Below are 20657 nucleotides of genomic sequence, written 5' to 3'. Positions count from 1 at the left end.
CGGTTGCACTGGGACATGAGGTCTGTTCAAGCAGGTTGGAAATGATGTCTCTACATTGCTATTTGGCTGCACAGAAACAAAATTAATAATGAAAAGCCATGCACTCAGGGCCCATTAGATCTGAGGATCCAAAGGTCTTCTCTTCAGGAAGAAAAGTTTCAAAGGCCACCCTCAGGTTAGACCTTTGGGCTTTCAAGGGAATGAATGAAAGGGAATGAAGCATGAGATTCTCCTGAAGAAATTCATATTCAAGCTGCAGAGTTTGCAGCAGCAACCTGTTCTCCATCAAACAGGTTCTTGTTCACCTAAACTACTTAAGATAAATGGAGACTCAGGAGAGGCTTAAGAGAAATGGAGACACAGGAGAGGCTCTTTATTCAGAATAATATACAACCAAATATAAACACTGTTGGGGCCTTTAAGTTTGCAAGGAAATACTTCAATGAAGTTACAGGTACCTATACATGCTGTTCGCTTTATAGTGCTCTTAACTTTGTAAAGAATTCCTCTGCAGTCAGATCCAAGGTGTTTTCTTGAGATGTTTTCATCCCAGAGCGCTAGGCAGGAATGCAATGTGCCGCTTTTCTGATACAAAAGTCTTATTTCATAGGGATAATGGCTGAGGCTGTAATCCTAAATTCACTTAACCGGGGGGAAAAGCCCATCGCAGAATTATGTTGTTCATAGTTTCCAGGTGAAAAGCTATGTTCTATTTTGTACTGTAGCTAGACTGGAAAAAAGGGGGGGAGCTAGAATCCAAATGTATTCAGGAGTAAAAGGTAAAGGTAAAGGTTCCCCCGCACATGCGTGCTAGTCGTTTCCAACTCTAGGGGCCGGTGCTCATCTCCATTTCAAAGCCGAAGAGCCAGCGCTTGTCCGAGGATGTCTCCGTGGTCATGTGGCCAGCATGACTAGATGCCAAAGGTGCACGGAACGCTGTTACCTTCCCACCGTAGTGGTCCTTATTTTTCTACTTGCATGTTTACGTGCTTTCGAACTGCTAGGTTAGCAGAAGCTGGGATGAGTTAACAGGCGCTCACTCTGTCACGCGGCACTCGGGATTCGACCCGCCAAACTGCCAACCATCCGATCGACAATCTCAGCGTCCTAACCCAGTGAGCCACCATACATCATGTTAAAAATTCCCTTCTGAGTTGAAGTCCACTTTATTTAGTTGCCTGGTTCCACCCTGAAATAATGGGTGACAAAACCTTGAAGCTGCAACAGAACAGCAGTGGAATAAGAGAAGAATACTGGTTTAACTCCGGTAGACCTAAAAATGGTTTAAAGCTGTTGATCCTAGACTGGAGTGAAAAACCATGGGGGCAGTAGGAAAAGTAAGTTTGCTAGGATTTGTTGAGGTTGTGATTAAATACAAAGTAAAGGAAACATCTTGGAACTGCTTTCCATTGTTGAGCTGAAGGGTTCCTGACCAACCTTATAGGAGCCCTGGTGGTGCAGTGGTTAGAATGCAGTATTGCAGGCTAACTGACTGCCCACAGCCTGGAGTTCAATCCTGACGGAGCTCGAGATTGCCTCAGCCTTCCATTCTTCCAAGGTCAGTAAAATGATGAGCCAGATTGTTGAGGGCAATATGCTGATATTGTAAACTACTCAGAGAGTGCTATAAAACACTCTGGGACAGTATATAAGTCTACGTGCTCTTGATCTTATTATCAGAAAACAATACTTTTATGAAAATGTCTGCCTCTTTTACTGATTCCTATCGTGCCTGCCAATCTCTCCTACAGGTAGTCCTTAAATTATGACCACAATTGAGCCCAACATTTTTGTTGCTAAGCAGAGACACAGTTAAGTGAGTTTTGTCCCATTCTACCATCTTTCTTGCCACAGTTGTTAAGTGAATCACTGCAGTTGTTAAGCTAGTAAAACAGTTGTTAAGTGAACCTGGCTTCCCCATTGTCAGGTCACAAAAGGGGATCACATGACCCTGGGATACTGCAACTGTCATAAATATGAGTTGCTAAGCATCTGAATTTTGATCAGGTGACCATGCAATGCTCATAAGTGTGAAAAATGGTCATAAGTCACTTTTTTCTGTGCTGTTGTAACTTCTGTCACTAAACAAACTGTTGTAAGTCAAGGACTATCGGTACTGGGTATGCCTTTCTATAACTCTTAAGAAAGTCTGTTCACTTGGAAACTGTTGCATTTGAGTACACCCCACACAGATTGTTGAACTCCTTGTTTGTAACTCAGTTATAAATGCATAAATTTAATAAAGCCGATGGGTACTTTATGCCACCAATCTCATTTATTTATTCAACAAGGGTAGGCTTCCAAAATAAAACATCCTGCAAGTTCAAAAGGCCATTTGCAGGATCATTCTAATCTATGCTTTTTTCAGCAGATTGTTAAGGCTTCTGTAAAGAGTTCATTTCATGTCTTTTATTGAGGCTTATCTTACTCTTAGCACACTAAAAAGCAGAGACATCACCCTGTCAACAAAAGTGCGTATAGTCAAGGCTATGGTCTTCCCAGTTGCAATGTATGGCAGTGAAAGTTGGACCATAAAAAAGGCTGAGCGCCAAAGAATTGAGGCCTTTGAACTCTAGTGCTGGAGAAGACTCCTGCGAGTCCCTTGGACTGCAAGGCGATCAAACCGGTCAGTCCTGGAGGAGATCAACCCTGACTGCTCTTTAGAAGGCCAGATCCTGAAGCTAAAACTCAAATACTTTGGCCACCTAATGAGAAGGAAGGACTCACTGGAGAAGAGCCTAATGCTGGGAAAGATTGAGGGCAATAGAAGAATGGGACGACAGAGAATGAGGTGGCTAGATGGAGTCACTGAAGCAGTAGGCGTGAGCTTAAATGGACTCCAGAAGATGGGAGAGGACAGGAAGGCCTGGAGGAATGTTGTCCATAGGGTCACGATGGGTCGGACATGACTTCACAGCTAACAACAACAATCTCACTCTTGGTCTTTACTATGTATTTCTTCATACATCTTTCATCTCTATGTGGGACAAGCAAAATAATGATTGTGGCACTCTCCTTAGGACCTCCTTCAAAGTGCTCCAGGTGGAGCCAGAGGGAGAAGGTTAACTGATGGACCTCCAGAGCCAGGCAATATACGACAAAAGTGAATGCTGTATTCAATACGCACCCAGCTGTGAAAGAGCATACATTGCTTTGTATCCAAAGCAGAACATCCAGACTCAGTCACAGTTTTGTTCCATACGTTATTAACCTTGTGAGCTCTCAAGCTTCCTCCTTCCGTTATGTAGGACAGTGATTAATATTTATATGTTACTTATATGTAAGGGTGTAGGTCAGTGGTGGTGAACCTATGGCATGCGTGCCAGAGGTGGCACTCAGATCCCTCTCTGTGGGCATGTGCACCACTGCTGCCAGCAGCTTGCCCAAGTCCATTAGGCCACTGCCCCAGCACAAAGGAGGTGAAGAGGCCAGCTAGCAAGCTCGAGTAGAGGTGGTAGAGCATGCCCACACCCAGCAAGCCAAAGGCCACGCAGAGCAGAGAAAGCCTGATCCCCATCGGCGCCATGGCCCCCCAGTCCCAGCTAGCATTGTGTGCCTCCCCCCATCTATGCTGGGCCTCCTGCCCACAGCCCCACCCACCAGAGACCCTCTGGATTTCCCCCAACCCTGCCTGGCCCCCACAGGTGTCTGAAAGGTTCACCACCACTGGTGTACGTCTATACATACATTGTATATAGTATGTTTAAATGTGTGTCATGTATGTGTACACTTTGAGAACAAGCAACTAAATGTTATTTTTAATGTGTGCCATTGTACCCACAGTAAAAAAAAATATGACAATAAAGGTTATCTGTCTGTCTGAATATCCTTTCATGTTCTGATATTGTGGATTCTTCTTAGTTTGTTACCAGGCAATATGCTAAACAGTGTTGCTGTTTAAATGCTGCAGGCAATCTTATTGAGGTCTACCACTTTCTACATATGGGCATAATAGGTACTCCTTGACTTACGATCACAATTGAGCCCAACCCTTTTGTTGCTAAGTGAAATATTGGTTAAGTGAGTTTTGCCCCATTTTACAACCTTTCTTGCTACAGCTGTTAAGTGGATCACTGCAGTTGTTAAGTTAGTAAGTAGGTTTTTAAGTGAATCTGGTTTCCCCATTGACTTCGCTTGACAGAAGGTCACAGGAGCTGATCATATGACCTTGGGACACAGCAACCGCCATCAATATGAGTCAGTTGCCAAGCATCTGAGTTTTGGTCACATGACCATGGGGGTTGTAAGTGTGAAGAATGCTCATAAATTGCTTTTTTTCAGTGCCCTTGTAACTTTGAACAGTCACTAAATAAATTGTAGTAAGTCGAGGACTACCTGTACTTGACTTACAACCATAATCGAACCTGCCCATTACAGTCATAAAGCAGGTCATCATGGGACCAACCCATGTTTACGACCTTTTCTTGCAAAAGTCACTAATTGAATCACCATGATCATTAAGTAAATCTGTAGCCACTAAGTGTACCCATTGTTCCTGTTAGTCTGGCACTGCGCAGTCACCATCCATGCTGAATCCGCACATTCATTCATTCATTCATTCATTCATTTCCCATTGCTGTAATTTATTTTAAATGGTAGATCTTATAGAACTGAAGGGAAAAGAAGAAAGTAGAGGATGAGATGGTTAGATAGTGTTATCCGTGTAATGAAGGTGAATTTGAGCAAATTCAGGAAGATGGTGGGGAGGGGGAGGCTGGCTTGCTGTGGTCCATGGGGGTTGCAAAGAGTCGAACATGACTTAACAACTGAACAACAACAATAGAGGACACATTTATTCTGAGTTATAAATGTACAAGAGACTAGAACTGAATACTGTAATTTAAAGGAATTTTAAATCTTTCTTTCTGTTTGGCAACCTTTCACTTACTGTAGCACAACGCCAATTCTGTCTCGTGCCTAGAATATCCAGACCTATGTGTTTTTCCCTCTCTAATTTATGCAGATTTTATATTCAAAGAAATCAGTCATTTTCGCCAAGGATTCTAGAGTTAGGAAGACTTCACCCAGGTAAATGACAATAAGAGTAGGAACAGAGGTCTTTGGAGATATAGGTGTCCACAGGGGGTAAGGGTGTGGTTTCAGGTAAGAAAGAACATGCATAACAACATAATCACTGAAATGCAATGAACTGTGTTTTTCTGTCACATGTCAGGTTGCAAGGACACAATCCATGCTGACATCTCCCCAAGTGTTATTTGAGTTTTATCACAGTAAAAGCACTGTCATTTATAGAAGTACTTCACTTTCTTGAAAACAAAAGCAAAATTCACTTTCAAAATTTCAGCAAAACAGAATTCTTCTTCTAGAGCTCATAGCAGTTGCATCACTTCATTGGATGGGGGGAAGGGGGTATCAGTCCTAACTATGTTTTTGAGGTGTTTGTCCCCATTTTGAGCTTGATCGTGAAAATTTATGGATCCTAGCTAATCAGCACAGTTTTAATGCATAGTTTTTAGATAAGGTAAAGTTAAAGGTTCCCCCGCACATGCGTGCTAGTCGTTTCCAACTCTAGGGGCCGGTGCTCATCTCTGTTTCAAAGCCGAAGAGCTAGCGCTTGTCCGAGGATGTCTCCGTGGTCATGTGGCCAGCATGACTAGACACCAAAGGCGCACAGAATGCTGTTACCTTCCCACCGTAGTGGTCCCTATTTTTCTACTTGCATTTTTATGTGCTTTCGAACTGCTAGGTTGGCAGAAGCTGGGACGAGTAACAGGCGCTCACTCTGTTACGCAGCACTCGGGATTCGACCCACCAAACTGCCAACCTTCTGATCGACAAGCTCAGTGTCCTAACCCACTGAGCCACCACGTCCCTGTAGTTTTTAGATACATAAGATATATTCTAATAATAAGGATTTTGTTACCTTAAGCTGTCACGGTTGAATTGCTAAGATGCCTGCTAACTTCTATTGCTACTCAACTTGCCATAGAAACAGGGGGAGGGCTAGAAAGCCTAGGGAAGAAATGGGATTCCAAGAAGCCGTCCATGGACCATGAGAGTCTACAAGAATGCCAAGGTCACTAACATAGTTGTCTGTCGGAGAAATGGACCATTCTCATAACAAACCAAAGACATATGATTGGGCAATGTGAACATCCAGTGGGTGGGGGTTAAGGGAAATTATTGTTAACTAGGCAGATTTTCACATGGGAAAACCAGAGGTGGTTTTGTTTCTTTAGTTCTGAGATGTGTATTCAATAAAGTTGATCTTTTATGGTGCTTCAAAGCCTTGAAAATTCCTTGATTTTGAGTTTGCTAGTCGGACAGTTGACATAAGCGTCTGAGATGATTAGTACCTTGGTATAGATTTTCTTCACAGACTGTAGGATTTTGTGGTCGTTGTTGGTTTTCCATGATGCAGATCATTCCATTATCAAAAAACATCTGGAATTACCACATAAAACAGGGTAGTTGGGAACTCCAATGGAGTTCAACAAAATAAAACAAAATAGGAGTTTCATTTTTCTCAACAAAGCAATTGGAACAGCATTCAGACAATTCATACCATGTTGTTCTTGGTTTAGGGTTTCCTGCCTAAGCAAGGGGTTGGACTAGAAGACACCCGAGGTTCCTTCCAACTCTGTTATTCTGTTATTCTTCAGAGAGAGATTTAGAGACAGGTTCTGCTGTCTGAATGGTGATACCTCATAACCTTGGTGTTGCTTACTTTGCTGATTTTCTTATACTTAAATTTTACGTTGTTATTTGTAAGTCACTCAGAGAATTCCAAAATGGCGTGGCATATAAGACAGCACAGCAAATAAATGCTAAATAAAAATGATGGGAGATATAATTATTTCTCAAGATTTAAGCCATTAAAAATATACCTCTCTTACTTGGAAAGAAACATCAATGTTTGTACATCACTGTGTCTTGTGATATCTCCAAATGTCTCTTAGATGTCACATGTGTGAAAATACGTTTTGGAGACATTTGCATTAATTTAATTTAATTTAATTTAATTTAATAATATTTATATACCGCCCTTCTCCCTGAGGACTCAGGGCGGTTCACAGGGCAGAATAAAATACTAAATACAAACGTTAAAAAGAGATTAAATAGTTGCCCATATTAAAACAGTTAAAATAGAATTCTAAAACACCAAGTTAAAAACTAAACCACCAAAAATAAAAAACCCCACCAATCCCCATCAGGCTAGGCCGGCTTGTACAAACAGAAAGGTCTTGAGATCGCGACGAAAGGAGCGAAGATCGGGCGCCATCCGGAGCTCTACCGGTAGCTGGTTCCACAGCTCCGGAGCGCCCACAGAGAAGGATCTCCCCCTGGGGGCCACCAATCGACATTCTCTGATCGGTGGCACCCTGAGGAGGCCCTCTCTGTGGGAACGCACAGGGCGCAGGGAGCTTGATGCCGGCAAGTTGCATTTCATTACAACTATGAAATGAATTCCTTCTGTTCAATTGAAAAGGTTTTACGAGCTATACATGCTTGTTTACTTGCAAGTTTTATCTATCAGTTTGATATAAGTATCATAAAACAAACTTTACTAAAGTGTTTAATTGCTTAGGGCTAATAGACCATAATTATGTGTCATTGCAGTTCTTAAGTTATTAGACCAATTTTCTTCCTTAAGCCCAAGAACATAGAAAGCCCTAAAATACCTCATTTTTCCTGTCTTATTACAGTTATTAATAAGATATCATTCTTATCACTCATTATGCAAAGGGCATTATAGATATGCCAACTCATTTTTTTTATTAATGGATAAAATGGATTTTTTTTCTTCTCATCATAATTAAAGGTTGTTTCCCCAGTTTCTGCAATTAAACCCTGTTATGAACAGAAATATGTTATTTGGAAAAAAAATCTTAATAAAAGGTTTATGGACTCTTAGTCTTTCTAACGCAACTTGTGAACTTTTGCCCTCTGGAAAAATTGAAGGATTTAATCCCAGTTCTCAGCTTTGAGTTATGAACTATAAGGTTAAAGATTAGCACTTGCCATTTTCTGTGCCTCTTAGGCAAAGTTTGCTAACGGCATCCATTAAATTACAGAAAGCTACACAATATGGGGATGAGAAAAATTGCCAGGGAGCTGGGGCTGAATCCAGCATGTTGTAACAACCAACATGGGTGTATTCCCTGGCTGGACTCAGGAAGAAAGTTTGTGTCATGAATTGAAATGAATTTATGTACAGGATACAGTGATGTTCTGATCCGTCCCCTTATTATCTTAAAAGTAAATAAATAAATAAATCAACCTCAGCCTGGCAGGTCTTCCCAGTGTCCCCTCAATGGGAAACGTAAATGATATCTAATGAGCTTCAACTTAGGGAATCCCTGTGCTGTAAAACAAATTGCAAGGGAAGTGTCAGTTAGCCTGACATTCTGTACTGAAATCAGCCTATCTTCTTCAAAAGTGCCTGCATAATGCATGCAGTCATTTATAATGCATAGCGTTATTACAATAAATACCCAAGGATTTGTAGTGGGAATGATGAGTCACTTGTAAATGGTTGCAAAGTGGATAAAGAAGAAAATGTATTTACATAGTGCTTAACTCCTGATACATTTGAAAGCGGTTGGCCTGATGAGAACAGCGCTGCCGTAATCTGAAATATACGGTAATTTTTCTGCTCTAATGTTTTGTTTTTCTTCCCCTTTCTTTCTTTACTTTTGACTTGCAGGTTTCTTGAGCACTGGGGACCAAGCAGCTAAAGGGAATTATGGCCTCCTTGATCTCATTCAGGCCTTGAGATGGACTAGTGAAAATATTGGGTTCTTTGGGGGCGACCCGCTGAGAATCACTGTTTTTGGATCTGGCGCCGGTGGTTCATGTGTCAATCTTTTGACTTTATCCCATTATTCTGAAGGTAACCGTTGGAGCAATTCAACCAAAGGTATTATTGCAGGTTGCAAATTTTGATGATTTTGGTGTCTGCATGCCACCATCATGCCTACTTTGTGACGCTCTTGCATAAATGTTCTTGATGTATCTAGATCAGACATGTCAAACACAAGGCCCGGGGGCAGGATCCGGCCCGCGAAGTGGTTTCATGTGGCCTGCGAAGCCATCCTGGAAACAGTGAGGGAACGGCCCCCACTGCCTTGCCCTGGCTCAAGGACCCTCCTTCTGCCAGAGACCCTCAGATCTGTCCCACTCCTGCCCAGGCCCCCATAGGCACCCTTGATGCGAACGATGTAGAGCTGGCCACACCCACCCAGTGGGCCATAAGCACTCTAGCCACGCCCACCCAGTAGGCCACGCCCACCCTGGCCATACCCACCCGGCCCCCTGAGGGCAACCGCAATGCTGATGCGGCCCTCAATGAAATTGAGTTTGACACCCCTGATCTAGATAATGCCCCCCCAAAATATGAGTCCACTTTTGGTTTGAGGTTATGTACCTACAATTTATGCAAATTAAATCTCTATGTATTTCTTCTGCCGTAGCAGTTTTTCTTCTCCTATACCTGTTTGTATATTTGTCTCTGTGTAATGGATTTAGTTTAGTTTAGTTTAGTTTAGTTTTTAGTTAGGCTACTTTAGTTAGGCTTCAGGTATGTGTATAATAATTACTATCACAAGTATTTCCACAAACAGAATAAGGGGGTATTGATAATTAAAACAAACAAATCTTCAAACATACTTCCAGAATGGGTGTGTATTGAATAGTGCAGATGCAAATTATAAGTAAGGTTTTTATTTATTTATTTAATACATTGCTTTTCTGTAGCAAAAAGTGTTTTACAATAAGTAGTAAGTAGGTAAAAATTTGTAAAAAAAATTTAATGCCATAATAATTGCCAGTTATCCATAAACTATATTAATATTTTCCAGATAGTGAGCAATAATTTGGAAAATTACCAACTGTAATCCACGATATAGCCTAACTAAACTGAACTGTATGTCACTATAGCATTTATTCAATGAAGGAAAGGTTGATGGTATTAAAAGACTCTCAATCCCTCAGTTGGGTTCTTCTTTTCATGGTTAAATTACGTATTGGGTATTACAAAAAAAAATTTTTTTAATTCCATCCCATATTGAAACCCACAATTATCTAATGAAACAATGTGGTGGGATTCAAAGGAGATATTTGGCAGTTTTTTACACAATGAAATTTGTTCCTCAATGATGTGGTGAGGTCATCAGGGTAAGGTGGCTTGAAATGAGGATTAGATGAAATCGTATTGATGCCTACTGTATCCAGATGTTTGTGATGCTTGGAATAAGCCTAGTCTTAAAGTTAAGGTTGTGAGCTTTCAAAAGTATTTCAAAAGCATTTGACACTCCATTAAAACTGTAAATTTTAAAAGATGCACTTTCGGTTTGAACCATCAATGCTTTCTAAAGTTCTTAAAAACATAAGTTGGAACTTGTTTTTCCTAGTCCGCATGGAATTTGATGGAAACACAAGTATAGGTCATGCTAGCAAAATATTTTCTTGTGAGAAAGTGGGTATATATTTTATTTCCATTTCTACATCTACGTCTATCAAGATATGTAATAAAGAAAGTTTTCTGGAGAGAAAGTTAGTGACATTTGTACCATTCAAACTCTGTTTTGTGATTGCACGCCTATTTATGGCACAATTAAAAGCAGGAGGGTAGCAAACTCATTTACTATGAAGAGATTAACCCATCTCTTTACTGGATTCTGTGCTGCTTTTTTATTCGGGGTGGCTATAAAAGAAAGAAGAGAGGCTAGAACTGTTGCCTTAATGTTAGTAACAGGAAAATATACCATAGAAACACACTGTGCCAGTTCTACTGCATTGTCAGCAACAGCACCCAACAACCCAATGAATCCAAGTCCTTGATTTACAACTTTCATTTATTGAGCGTCCAAAGTTACTGTGGCACTGAAAAAATAATAATTTATGACCGTTTTTCACACTTACAATCATTGCAGCATCCCCATGGTCAACTGATCAAAATTTGAACTTGGCAACGGGCCCCTATTTATGATGCTTGCAGTGTCCCAGGGTCATGTGACCACTTTTTGTGACCGTCTGAAAAGCCAGGTCAAAAGGGAAGCCAGATTCACTTAACAACTGCAGTGATTCACTTAACCATTATAGTGAGAGCTGTGTCATAAAATGAGGCAAAACTCATTTAACTTAGCCATGGAAATTTTGGGCTCAGTTGTGGTCATAAATCAAGGACTACCTGTTATTAGACTTTTTTTAGCATTATTCTTGAAGACTGAATCAGTAAGACACAGGAACATTGGTTTGATACCTACTGCATACCCCCCACATTCTAATATTAACAAACCAATAAAACATGTTTTCTATTAGTGCATTTGCAAAGACTATATAATTTACATTTACTTGTTGACCATATTCCAGAATCTACCCTGGGTTTTTGTTGCTAATGAACAGAGTACATTTTCAGATGTCAGTATTTAGGGAGATACCTAGAGATAGAAAGCTTGCAAAACCTTTCCCTTGCCATCATTCTTTTCCTTTTTCCTCTACCACCACATTGCAGAATAAATTAGCTGTTTGACACGGAGAAGAAAGTGGATGGGCAATGACCTTTGCTCAGTGATTTATAGGAATCCAGTCTATTTTGAAACACACCTGGCATTTCCAGATGAAGGATTTCTTAGAAGCAAATGTTTCCAAGTTCACTGTATCTACTTGGGGACCACTGCCATAGTAGATTTCAAGCATGAATCCATTCACTCTGGTGCTATTTAATTTTTTTAATTGCTTAGTATTTTGTCAGACTAGAAGCAGATGGTCATTTGTAAGAGAATGAAAGTTTTAAAGAAGTCAGCAGAGCCTATACAGATAATCCTTGACTTACATCCATGTGGCTCAACAACCATTTGAAATTACAGCAGGCCTAGAATTGGTTTTTTACAGTCCCTAAAGCACTTGTGGCTGTCATAAAACGTTGTGTAACTCAGCCCCCCCATACCCCATGTTCATTTTGGTCACTTCCAACTGTCTCATGACTGTTTGCAGAGTCCCTCAGTTGTGTAATTGCAATTTGCAATGGTTTTTGCCAGTTTCTGGCAAAAGAAAAGGCCATTCAGAAGAATGGGTTCAAACTTACAAGCACAGTATTTGCTTAACAACAGTGAAGTCACTTAATGACAAAAAAATGCCATAAAATTGAGTTTGGTCAAGTGAGTGCCTAGATTTAAGTTAAATGAGATCCCAGTTGTATATTGAGGATTATGTGTATTGTATTAAAACTTATTTTTCCTCATAATAGCCTCTATTCAAATGTGTTGGGGTTTTGTTTTTTTGCAAATGTGGAAAGCATCAAAAACCTATGAGGTTATTTGCCAGAAGCAAAAATTGGTTTAGTAGCCCCCTCGCGGTCAGAGATCTTTTGAACCCCAATCACCATCACACAGACCTGCATGATGCCCAGCTGCAAATTACTCCAAATTCACAAGATCAGCACTACTTGTAAGATTTCTGCATCCTCCTCCTCCTGAAATATTCCAAGATCTCATGTGAAAAAAATGGGGGGAAAATAATGAGTTTTCATATGAGATTCCTGGATTTGTCAGTGTTGTCTCTTGTGTGAGATTACAGGCAATTTTGGGTGCTGAGCTTTCAGGAACCATCAGGAGAAGTGACAAGGTTTCGAAGTTTAGCCAATATTTAATAAAGCCCAAGTCTCTTGTACTGTAGTGTGTGGACTGCTCATCTGTCAGTCTTTTCAGTGCCATTGCAGCTTCAAATAGTAGCTTAATGAATGGTTGTAAATCAAGGAATACCTGTAGTTGCATAAAGTTTTGGGGAGCTTTTAAGCTTTCCACTGCCTTTAAACGATGCTGAGAACTATTAGGTTGCCTGATCCTGTGTTTCCAGAGAGACCATTCCTTATTCTTATTTTCCAATTTATTTTTTGCTTTTCACCTGTCAGGTTCTTGAAGTCCCATTCATTCAATTAAAGCAGCTTATTTTACGATTGCCTGACTGGCCTCTCCAGTTAATTGCTTATGCTGCACGAATCCTTTGAGAGAAGTGCTTCCAAATACATGGGGCTGTGCATAACACATGAATCAATAAAATAGTTGAATCTTCCTCTAGATCCACAACATTAATTCCTAATCTACTCCAGGTTGAGGTTTTGAGGTTTCACCTTGAACCATGGTTGTGTAAGAGCTTTTGAGTGCTCCGAAATGCCTCTGAAAAAGAATGTGTAGCAAACCGAGAGTGATACGACAAATGCATTTCCTGATAGATTCAATAGTAAGTTAGAAATTATTTAAACACACACATACACGTACACATACACGTACACACCAGGAAAGGAAGAACTGTTTCTATTTTTTTGTTTGTGCAAACATGAGCCTCATTATTTGGAAAAGTAATACTTCTACGGAAGACTATTCTAGTCCCACAAAGCCAGCTGAGTGACCTTCTGCCAGTCCCCCTCCCTCAGCCCTAGGAAGGAGGCAATGGCAAAACCACTTCAATGGTACTGAAAGAAGTGACTTACGACTTTTTCCCCACACAACTATTGCAGCATTTCTCTGGTTGTGTGATCAAAATCAGGGCTCAAAGCAACTGTCCTGTACTGATGACGTTGCAGTGTCCCAGGGACATGTGATCACCTTTTGCAACCTTCTGACAAGCAAAATCAATGGAGAAGCCAAATTCATTGAACAGCCCTGGTACTAACTTAACAACTGCACTGATTCAGTTAACAACTGTGAGAAGAAAGATTGTAAAATGGAGCAAAACTCACATAACAACTGTTTCATTTAGCAACAGAAATGTTTGGCTCAATGTGGTGATAACTCAAGGACTACCTGCAATATCTGTTACAGGTGCTTGGTAGAATAAGATTTTGAAAACAGTTCAACTTTTTGCTTACTCCAAACTTAGGAAACATGAAGGGGAAAAAACTCACTGAATGGTTTTCTATGGTTTATATTAAATTCCATGATATAAGTAACCAACAGAGAAGCAACAAACTATAAATAAAATAAATTAAGCAGAGATTCATGCAGCTTTCTGGTTAAAAAAGTACTTCCTGTAGCTTTTTGTATAACAATGTTTCAAAAATATGGCATATTCTTCCTGAATTATATCTTGAAAGAGAGCCACAAATCTTTCTGCATTAATCTTTTGCAACATGGTTTCAACCTGCACTAAATTGCATAGGCCATATGCAAAAATCTAGAATAACACTGTGCCATCAATTGTGCCCCATTTCACATGTTTATTTTTTTCTTTTCCCCAATTAAATATCTCAGAACTGGCACTTAAATACTGCAAGTAGATAGAGCGAAACTGTGTTAAATATCTCTGTGATTAAAAAAGAAGGAACTTGCAAAAAAAAAATATGAACTGAGATTGCATTCCTTGTCACACATGGCTTATTAGCAAAACTGTAGTTTACTCTATTTGTTTCCTTATTCAGTCTTCTAGAAACTGGAATTGAAGCCTTTTCATAAAATATGAATCCCCATTTATTTTTTTTACAAATTTGAAATGGGTTCCTTCAAATTGGATAATGAAGTGTGCCACAAAGCTGGGCTAAATGCACAATAGAGATAAAAAAAAAATCAGTACATTATGTTTGTGGTTGCTAATAGTTCTTTTTCAAGTTTTATATGGAAGCAGCCTTCCAATAGGTTTTGCTCTTTTCCATTATTATTTTACAATAATTATGTGTAGCTCATATTTGGACATAAGTATGTCACGTAGTTTAGCTGCCCATTTTTCAACCAATCAAGTCTTTCCTCTTTCTTCCCACTGTTCTCTTCCTTGTCCTTCTCTATATTTCTTCTTTCCTAATTACCCATAGAAAGAGTGAAGGATGTTAGAGTAGCTGTGACAGCCACTCTTGCCATACACAATCTCAGATGTCTTGAGAGCTCCACATTATACAAATTGTCCCTTATTTGCCAGTCTTCCCTTTCTTTGGCTATATGGTAGCAGTACTTGCTGCCACTGCTCCTAATTATTTTGTAATGCTGAAATCTTAATTCAGATATTTTAAGCATGTTATCTATTGTCCCCACTGAGTAACATTTTCCCCTAACTTTATCCTCTACTTTATCACACAGGTCTTTTCCAAAGAGCAATAGCTCAAAGTGGAACAGCTCTTTCCAGCTGGGCAGTCAGTTTTCAGCCTGCAAAATATGCCAGGATGTTGGCAACAAAAGTTGGTTGCAATGTATCGGACACCGTAGAATTAGTAGAATGTCTACAGAAGAAGCCGTACAGAGAACTTGTTGATCAGGATATTCAACCAGCCCGATACCACATAGCCTTTGGTCCAGTTATTGATGGGGATGTGATACCAGATGATCCTCAGATACTGATGGAACAGGGGGAATTCCTCAATTATGACATTATGTTGGGTGTTAACCAAGGAGAAGGGCTCAAATTTGTGGAAAACATTGTTGACAGTGAAGATGGCATATCTGCTAGTGATTTTGACTTTGCTGTCTCAAACTTTGTCGATAACTTATATGGGTACCCAGAAGGCAAAGACATCTTGAGAGAAACTATTAAATTTATGTATACAGACTGGGCAGATAGACACAATCCTGAAACAAGAAGAAAAACACTCCTGGCTTTATTTACGGATCACCAGTGGGTGGCACCAGCAGTGGCTACAGCTGATCTTCATTCAAACTTTGGGTCACCTACATATTTTTATGCCTTCTATCACCATTGCCAAACAGATCAGGTTCCTGCCTGGGCAGATGCTGCTCATGGAGATGAAGTTCCGTATGTATTAGGAATTCCCATGATTGGTCCCACTGAATTGTTTCCTTGTAATTTTTCGAAAAATGACATCATGCTAAGTGCAGTGGTGATGACCTATTGGACAAACTTTGCAAAGACTGGGTAAGTCCTGGAGGAGAACCTGGATGTTAATGTAGATCAAGGACTAAGCAAGGCAACAAAATCACGGTTCCCAATCACACCACACAAAATTACAGAGAGAGAATGAAAAAAAATACAGGTAGTCCTCGACTTACAACAGTTCATTTAGTGACTGTTCAGAGTTAAAACGGCAATGAAAAAAGTGATTCATGACCAATTTTCACATGAATGTTGCAGCATCGCCATGGTCATGTGATAAGAATTAAAATGCTTGGCAACTGGCATGTATTTATGACGGTTGCAGCGTCCCGGAATCACGTGATCCCCTTTTGCAACCTTCTGACAAGCCAAGTCAGTGGGGAAACCAGATTTACTTAACAACCATGTTAGTAACTTAACAACTGCAGTGATTTACTCAACAACCGTAACAGCAAAACTCACTTAGCAAATGTCTTGCTTAGCAACATACATTCTGGGTTCAGCTGTGGTCATAAGTCAAGGACTACCGGTATGTGTAGGTTGTTAAAGAAGTAGAGTGTAGAAATTGAATTGTGGACATTTTAAATAGTTTCAGGGAGTTTATAATGGACCTGGGCAACTCTCAAAATCTAATATAGATATTCCCACAAGCACTAGCACACACTGAAAAGAAAAAAAACTATTTCTAATGAAGAATCATTAAAATTTACAGATGATTGAATTTTTATGCTCTGACCGTTTTCTCCCACCTAGAAGAACTCCTTGTTTTTCTGCTTCAGGCAGAAAGGAGTAACAGACAGATGTCTGAGAAAGGTGGGTAACTCTCACTGGAAGGAATTCTAGCAGGATCTGATGATAAATGACTTTCAGCACATGCATCTAGTAAACATTAAGGGATAAATTGCACTAAAATTGATTAATGCATAGATATCTGCTGCAGCCCTTAGACAGTGAGCAAATATCTCTGCATTATAAGGTCATCGCAGGGATTACAATGAATTGACAAATTCAGAGTGTTCGACTATTCTGAAAATCCTTCTTGTTGTTATGATCAAGTATCATGAAAATAATTGGCCGATTTATGGCTGCAAAGACATCCATTGCTACTGCACTTAATGTAACGTTATTTAAAATGTTTTTTGAAAAGTATATTAGATGGATCATTAATGAAAGATCGAGTAAGGGAAATCTTCACCTTCAAAACTGTTATGTTCATCAAAATTAGCTCCAGGAGTGAAAGAAATACAAATACACCAAGAATGGAAATTGGCCCTACAGTATACCTTGCTAAACCAGATAGATGAAAAAAAAGTAGCTTGGAGAGGTGCATATATTTGGAGAATTTTTACAAGCACCAAAATATAATTTTTGCATAAAGATATATACCAATGGCTTAAAACATACTTTTGTGGAGATACGCAGGTAATAACAATTTCAGAATTTGTTAAATAGCTTCAGTAAAAATGGTCAGACCTAGCTAATATACAATGTGCATTGTAGACTGGATTTAGACTGAACTAAATTTCCACTGGAGATACCTAGCTAAATGTTATAGGAAAATGATTCTGAACTTGCTTGAACCTTGATTTTGCTAATGCAGTATTATATTATTGCACTCTATTATTATTGTGAAGATGATAATAACAATGATGATGTTGATGATGATGATGATGAATATAATATGAAACCTGAACTTTTCATTGTATTTTGCTCTATGCTTAGGAAAAAAAATGGATCTAGATTTAAGAAATATATATTCCAATGAATACGCTTTAATTTAGCAGTAAATTTAGTTCCATTAATGTCATGCAGTCTGTTCTTTTAATATGACTAAGGCTGAATGTTAATCATATTCTTAATTCATCCTAATTTAAGACTGTGTTTTGTGAAATGTTCTGCTAAGCCGGTAAAAAAAATACTTTTAAAAGAAACACCAATTTTCAAAAAAGCTTGACATTTCCCATTTTTCTCCTAGGGATCCCAATCAACCAGTTCCACAAGATACTAAGTTCATTCACACAAAACCTAATCGTTTTGAGGAGGTAGCATGGACCAGATACTCTCAAAAAGATCAACTTTATCTTCACATTGGATTAAAGCCACGAGTGAAGGAACATTACAGAGCTAATAAGGTCAACCTGTGGCTGGAACTAGTACCTCACCTGCATAATCTTAATGACATTTCACAGTATACCTCTACAACAACTAAAGTGCCATCAACTGATATTACTTTCAGGCCAACCCGGAAAAATTTGGTACCTGTAACATCAGCTTTTCCTACAGCCAAGCAAGATGATCCCAAACAACCGCCGAGTCTAATTTCAGGAGATCAAAGAGACTATTCCACGGAGTTGAGTGTCACCATTGCTGTGGGAGCATCCTTGCTGTTTTTGAACATCTTAGCCTTTGCAGCATTATACTACAAAAAGGACAAGCGGAGACATGACGGGCATCGGCGATGTAGCCCTCAGCGTACAACTGCCAATGATCTCACCCACGCACAAGAAGAGGAAATAATGTCCCTCCAAATGAAGCACAGTGACTTGGGTCATGAATGTGAATCCATTCATCCACATGAGGTGGTTCTTAGGACCGCCTGCCCCCCAGACTACACGCTAGCTATGAGAAGGTCACCTGACGATATTCCTTTAATGACCCCCAACACGATTACAATGATTCCAAACACTATACCTGGGATACAACCCTTACACACATTTAATACATTTACCGGTGGACAGAACAGCACTCTGCCCCATCCACATCCTCATTCACATTCAACAACTAGGGTATAGCCAAACAAGATGATATGAACTTTTATTTTTGGGGTGGATTCCAGTGGGTTATAATTGCTGAAGACTTAACTTGGCTTTCAACCCTACAAGACTCTTATTATTTAAATTTGGAGGAATATTATGTGAATATACATATCGAGAACTTGAGGGAATTGGGAAAAATGAATTGTACATATATACAAATGAACTTTTAAAAAAAGAGAGAAAGCATAACTTTAGCAATTGCTTGAAGCAATTGTCTTGAATGGTACTTTTTACATTCACACTATTATTTTTTTTGAGAATTTAAGTTACATGATGGAATTAGGCACGTGCAACACAGGAGTGGGAGAGAAACTACAACTGAAAAATTAAAAATTAAACGTTCTATAAATATGCACAAGGAACACATTGATGGAATGTCACATCATTTGCACCAGTTTTTATTTGGAATTGTTTTCTTATGTAGGCCATATTTACACCTTTGGGTCAGTATCCAAAGCATCAAAGCTGTTAAAGGCCTTAGACACAGGCTCATGTGCTGAGATCTGCCAATTTGTTTTGGTTTTGGTTTTTTAACAAAGTAACCATGTTCTGGAAATCTGGCAGCTTCAAGATTATCACACAAGTGCTGTCGGTATGAACATTGTGGGAATAAAAGAACTGAATATTTTTTCGCACAACGTGCATGATAATTTATTAAGCTTGGTGGGTGTGCTGCTGATTAAGCTGTCATTAAAATCTTTCTCATGCCATTGGAGTGTCCATCAGAAACTTATTTCCTTGATTGGCCTAACTGAAGAAAGGTTTGTTTTCTAGGGGAGGGGGGAAAAAAAGGAAATTACTCCCTTCTAGTAATGGAGGTCACTGAGGTAGCTTCCAGAAAGAATTGTCAGTTTTTCCCAACCTAATGTTCTTCAGATGCATTGGGCTTATTTTTGGTGGCAAATTGACAGTGAAGTCCAAGATTATCTGACGGGCAACATGTTGAGGAAAAAAAATCCCCTCTAAGACTTCAGCAGTGAAATAATGTGAAAGGTAAAAGCAATGGTAAATGAGAATAATTTCTCCCTACTCCATCACCACCGTGCTATTAAGTTACATTTAATAGGGCATCTTTTGATGAAGCAATCCCCATTTGAGTCTAGTTTCATTGCAATCCCTTCCACTTACATGAATAATAGTTCAGTGAACAGAACCACGACAACATCAAAAGAACAAGGAAGATTCTAAGAATTATTTGCTAGGAATACGTTGCCAGAGGTAAAAGTGACCTTTCCAAAAATGATCACAACAAATTTCAACTTTCACTTATTCATACGGCCAATTACATTGCATGAGAACAAATTCACTTTCACGATTCCCAAGGGACTCCCCTTTTTGCTTTGTGTATCACGAGTGAATCACAGAGTGTACAAGAAAGGAGATTCCTCTACTTTATTGATACTGCGATTAGAATAATGTGGAATAATCTGGAAATGTTTAATTCTGCATTTTGTTTAATATTGTCTGGATCTGAAAACAAAAGTCGGCTAAAATGGCAGGATGATCTTTGCCCTTTCGCCCTTGCCTCCCAGTTACTTTTATTTTTTATTTTTTTTAAAAAATGGTCTGTTGTGGTCATTCAAAAAAAAGTTTGTATGTATAATCATACATTTATATATTTAAAAAAAGAGGGGAAAAATAAGATGGACTAAAGAGCACAGCCCTGGTGATTACAGTTTCTCTTTTCCTGTATTATATTTCTATTAGAGTACAGTTATGTGATTTTTATTTTATTTTGCATTTTTTCAAATGACTAGCAATTTTGATAGTTTGTAAGATAACACGCAGAACTTTCTCTGACAAACTAACTGCAGTAACAGAAAATGTTTCTTTTTCAGTTACTCTTTTTCAAGATTGAAAGCTTATTACACATACAACAAATTGTATACAACTTGATGGGGGAAATTATTTGTACTTCTGGGCCACTAATGCTGGCTCTGCTGAGTGAAAAATAAAAAGCTAATCTGAATAATGAACATTATAATTATTCCAATACTAAGAGACCTGGTATCTGCTCATTAAAGAGCCGAAGTGTTTATTGCTGTTTTGTCATTTTTTAAAAAA

At 39.2% G+C, this 20657-nt stretch overlaps 2 protein-coding genes across 6 annotated transcripts in view; one reads left to right on the top strand and one right to left on the bottom strand.

Annotated features, from left to right (window-relative positions):
- NLGN1 (neuroligin 1) overlaps nt 1–18569 on the top strand; it is a gene marked incomplete at both ends in the record, with an annotated part of 512046 nt that extends 493477 nt beyond the window's left edge. For 3 of the 5 annotated variants that reach the window (XM_081329058.1, XM_081329056.1, XM_081329055.1), the window contains 3 exons: nt 8669–8881; nt 15030–15819; nt 17753–18569. In XM_081329058.1, coding sequence (XP_081185184.1) covers nt 8669–8881; nt 15030–15819; nt 17753–18569 — 1820 coding nt within the window. The remainder of the gene's footprint in view (nt 1–8668; nt 8882–15029; nt 15820–17752) is intronic. The other 2 variants (XM_081329057.1, XM_081329059.1) reach the window with 1 other exon arrangement.
- The window catches only part of LOC308668837 (uncharacterized protein), a 353627-nt gene that overhangs the window by 167204 nt on the left and 165766 nt on the right, over nt 1–20657 (bottom strand). The gene's annotated exons all lie outside the window — the stretch shown is intronic.

Source organism: Vipera berus (assembly GCF_964194415.1).
Source record: "Vipera berus genome assembly, chromosome: 5".
NCBI classification, from domain to species: Eukaryota; Metazoa; Chordata; class Lepidosauria; order Squamata; family Viperidae; genus Vipera; species Vipera berus.
Note: the sequence above shows the minus strand (reverse complement) of the source record. Positions and strands in the feature narration are given on the sequence as shown.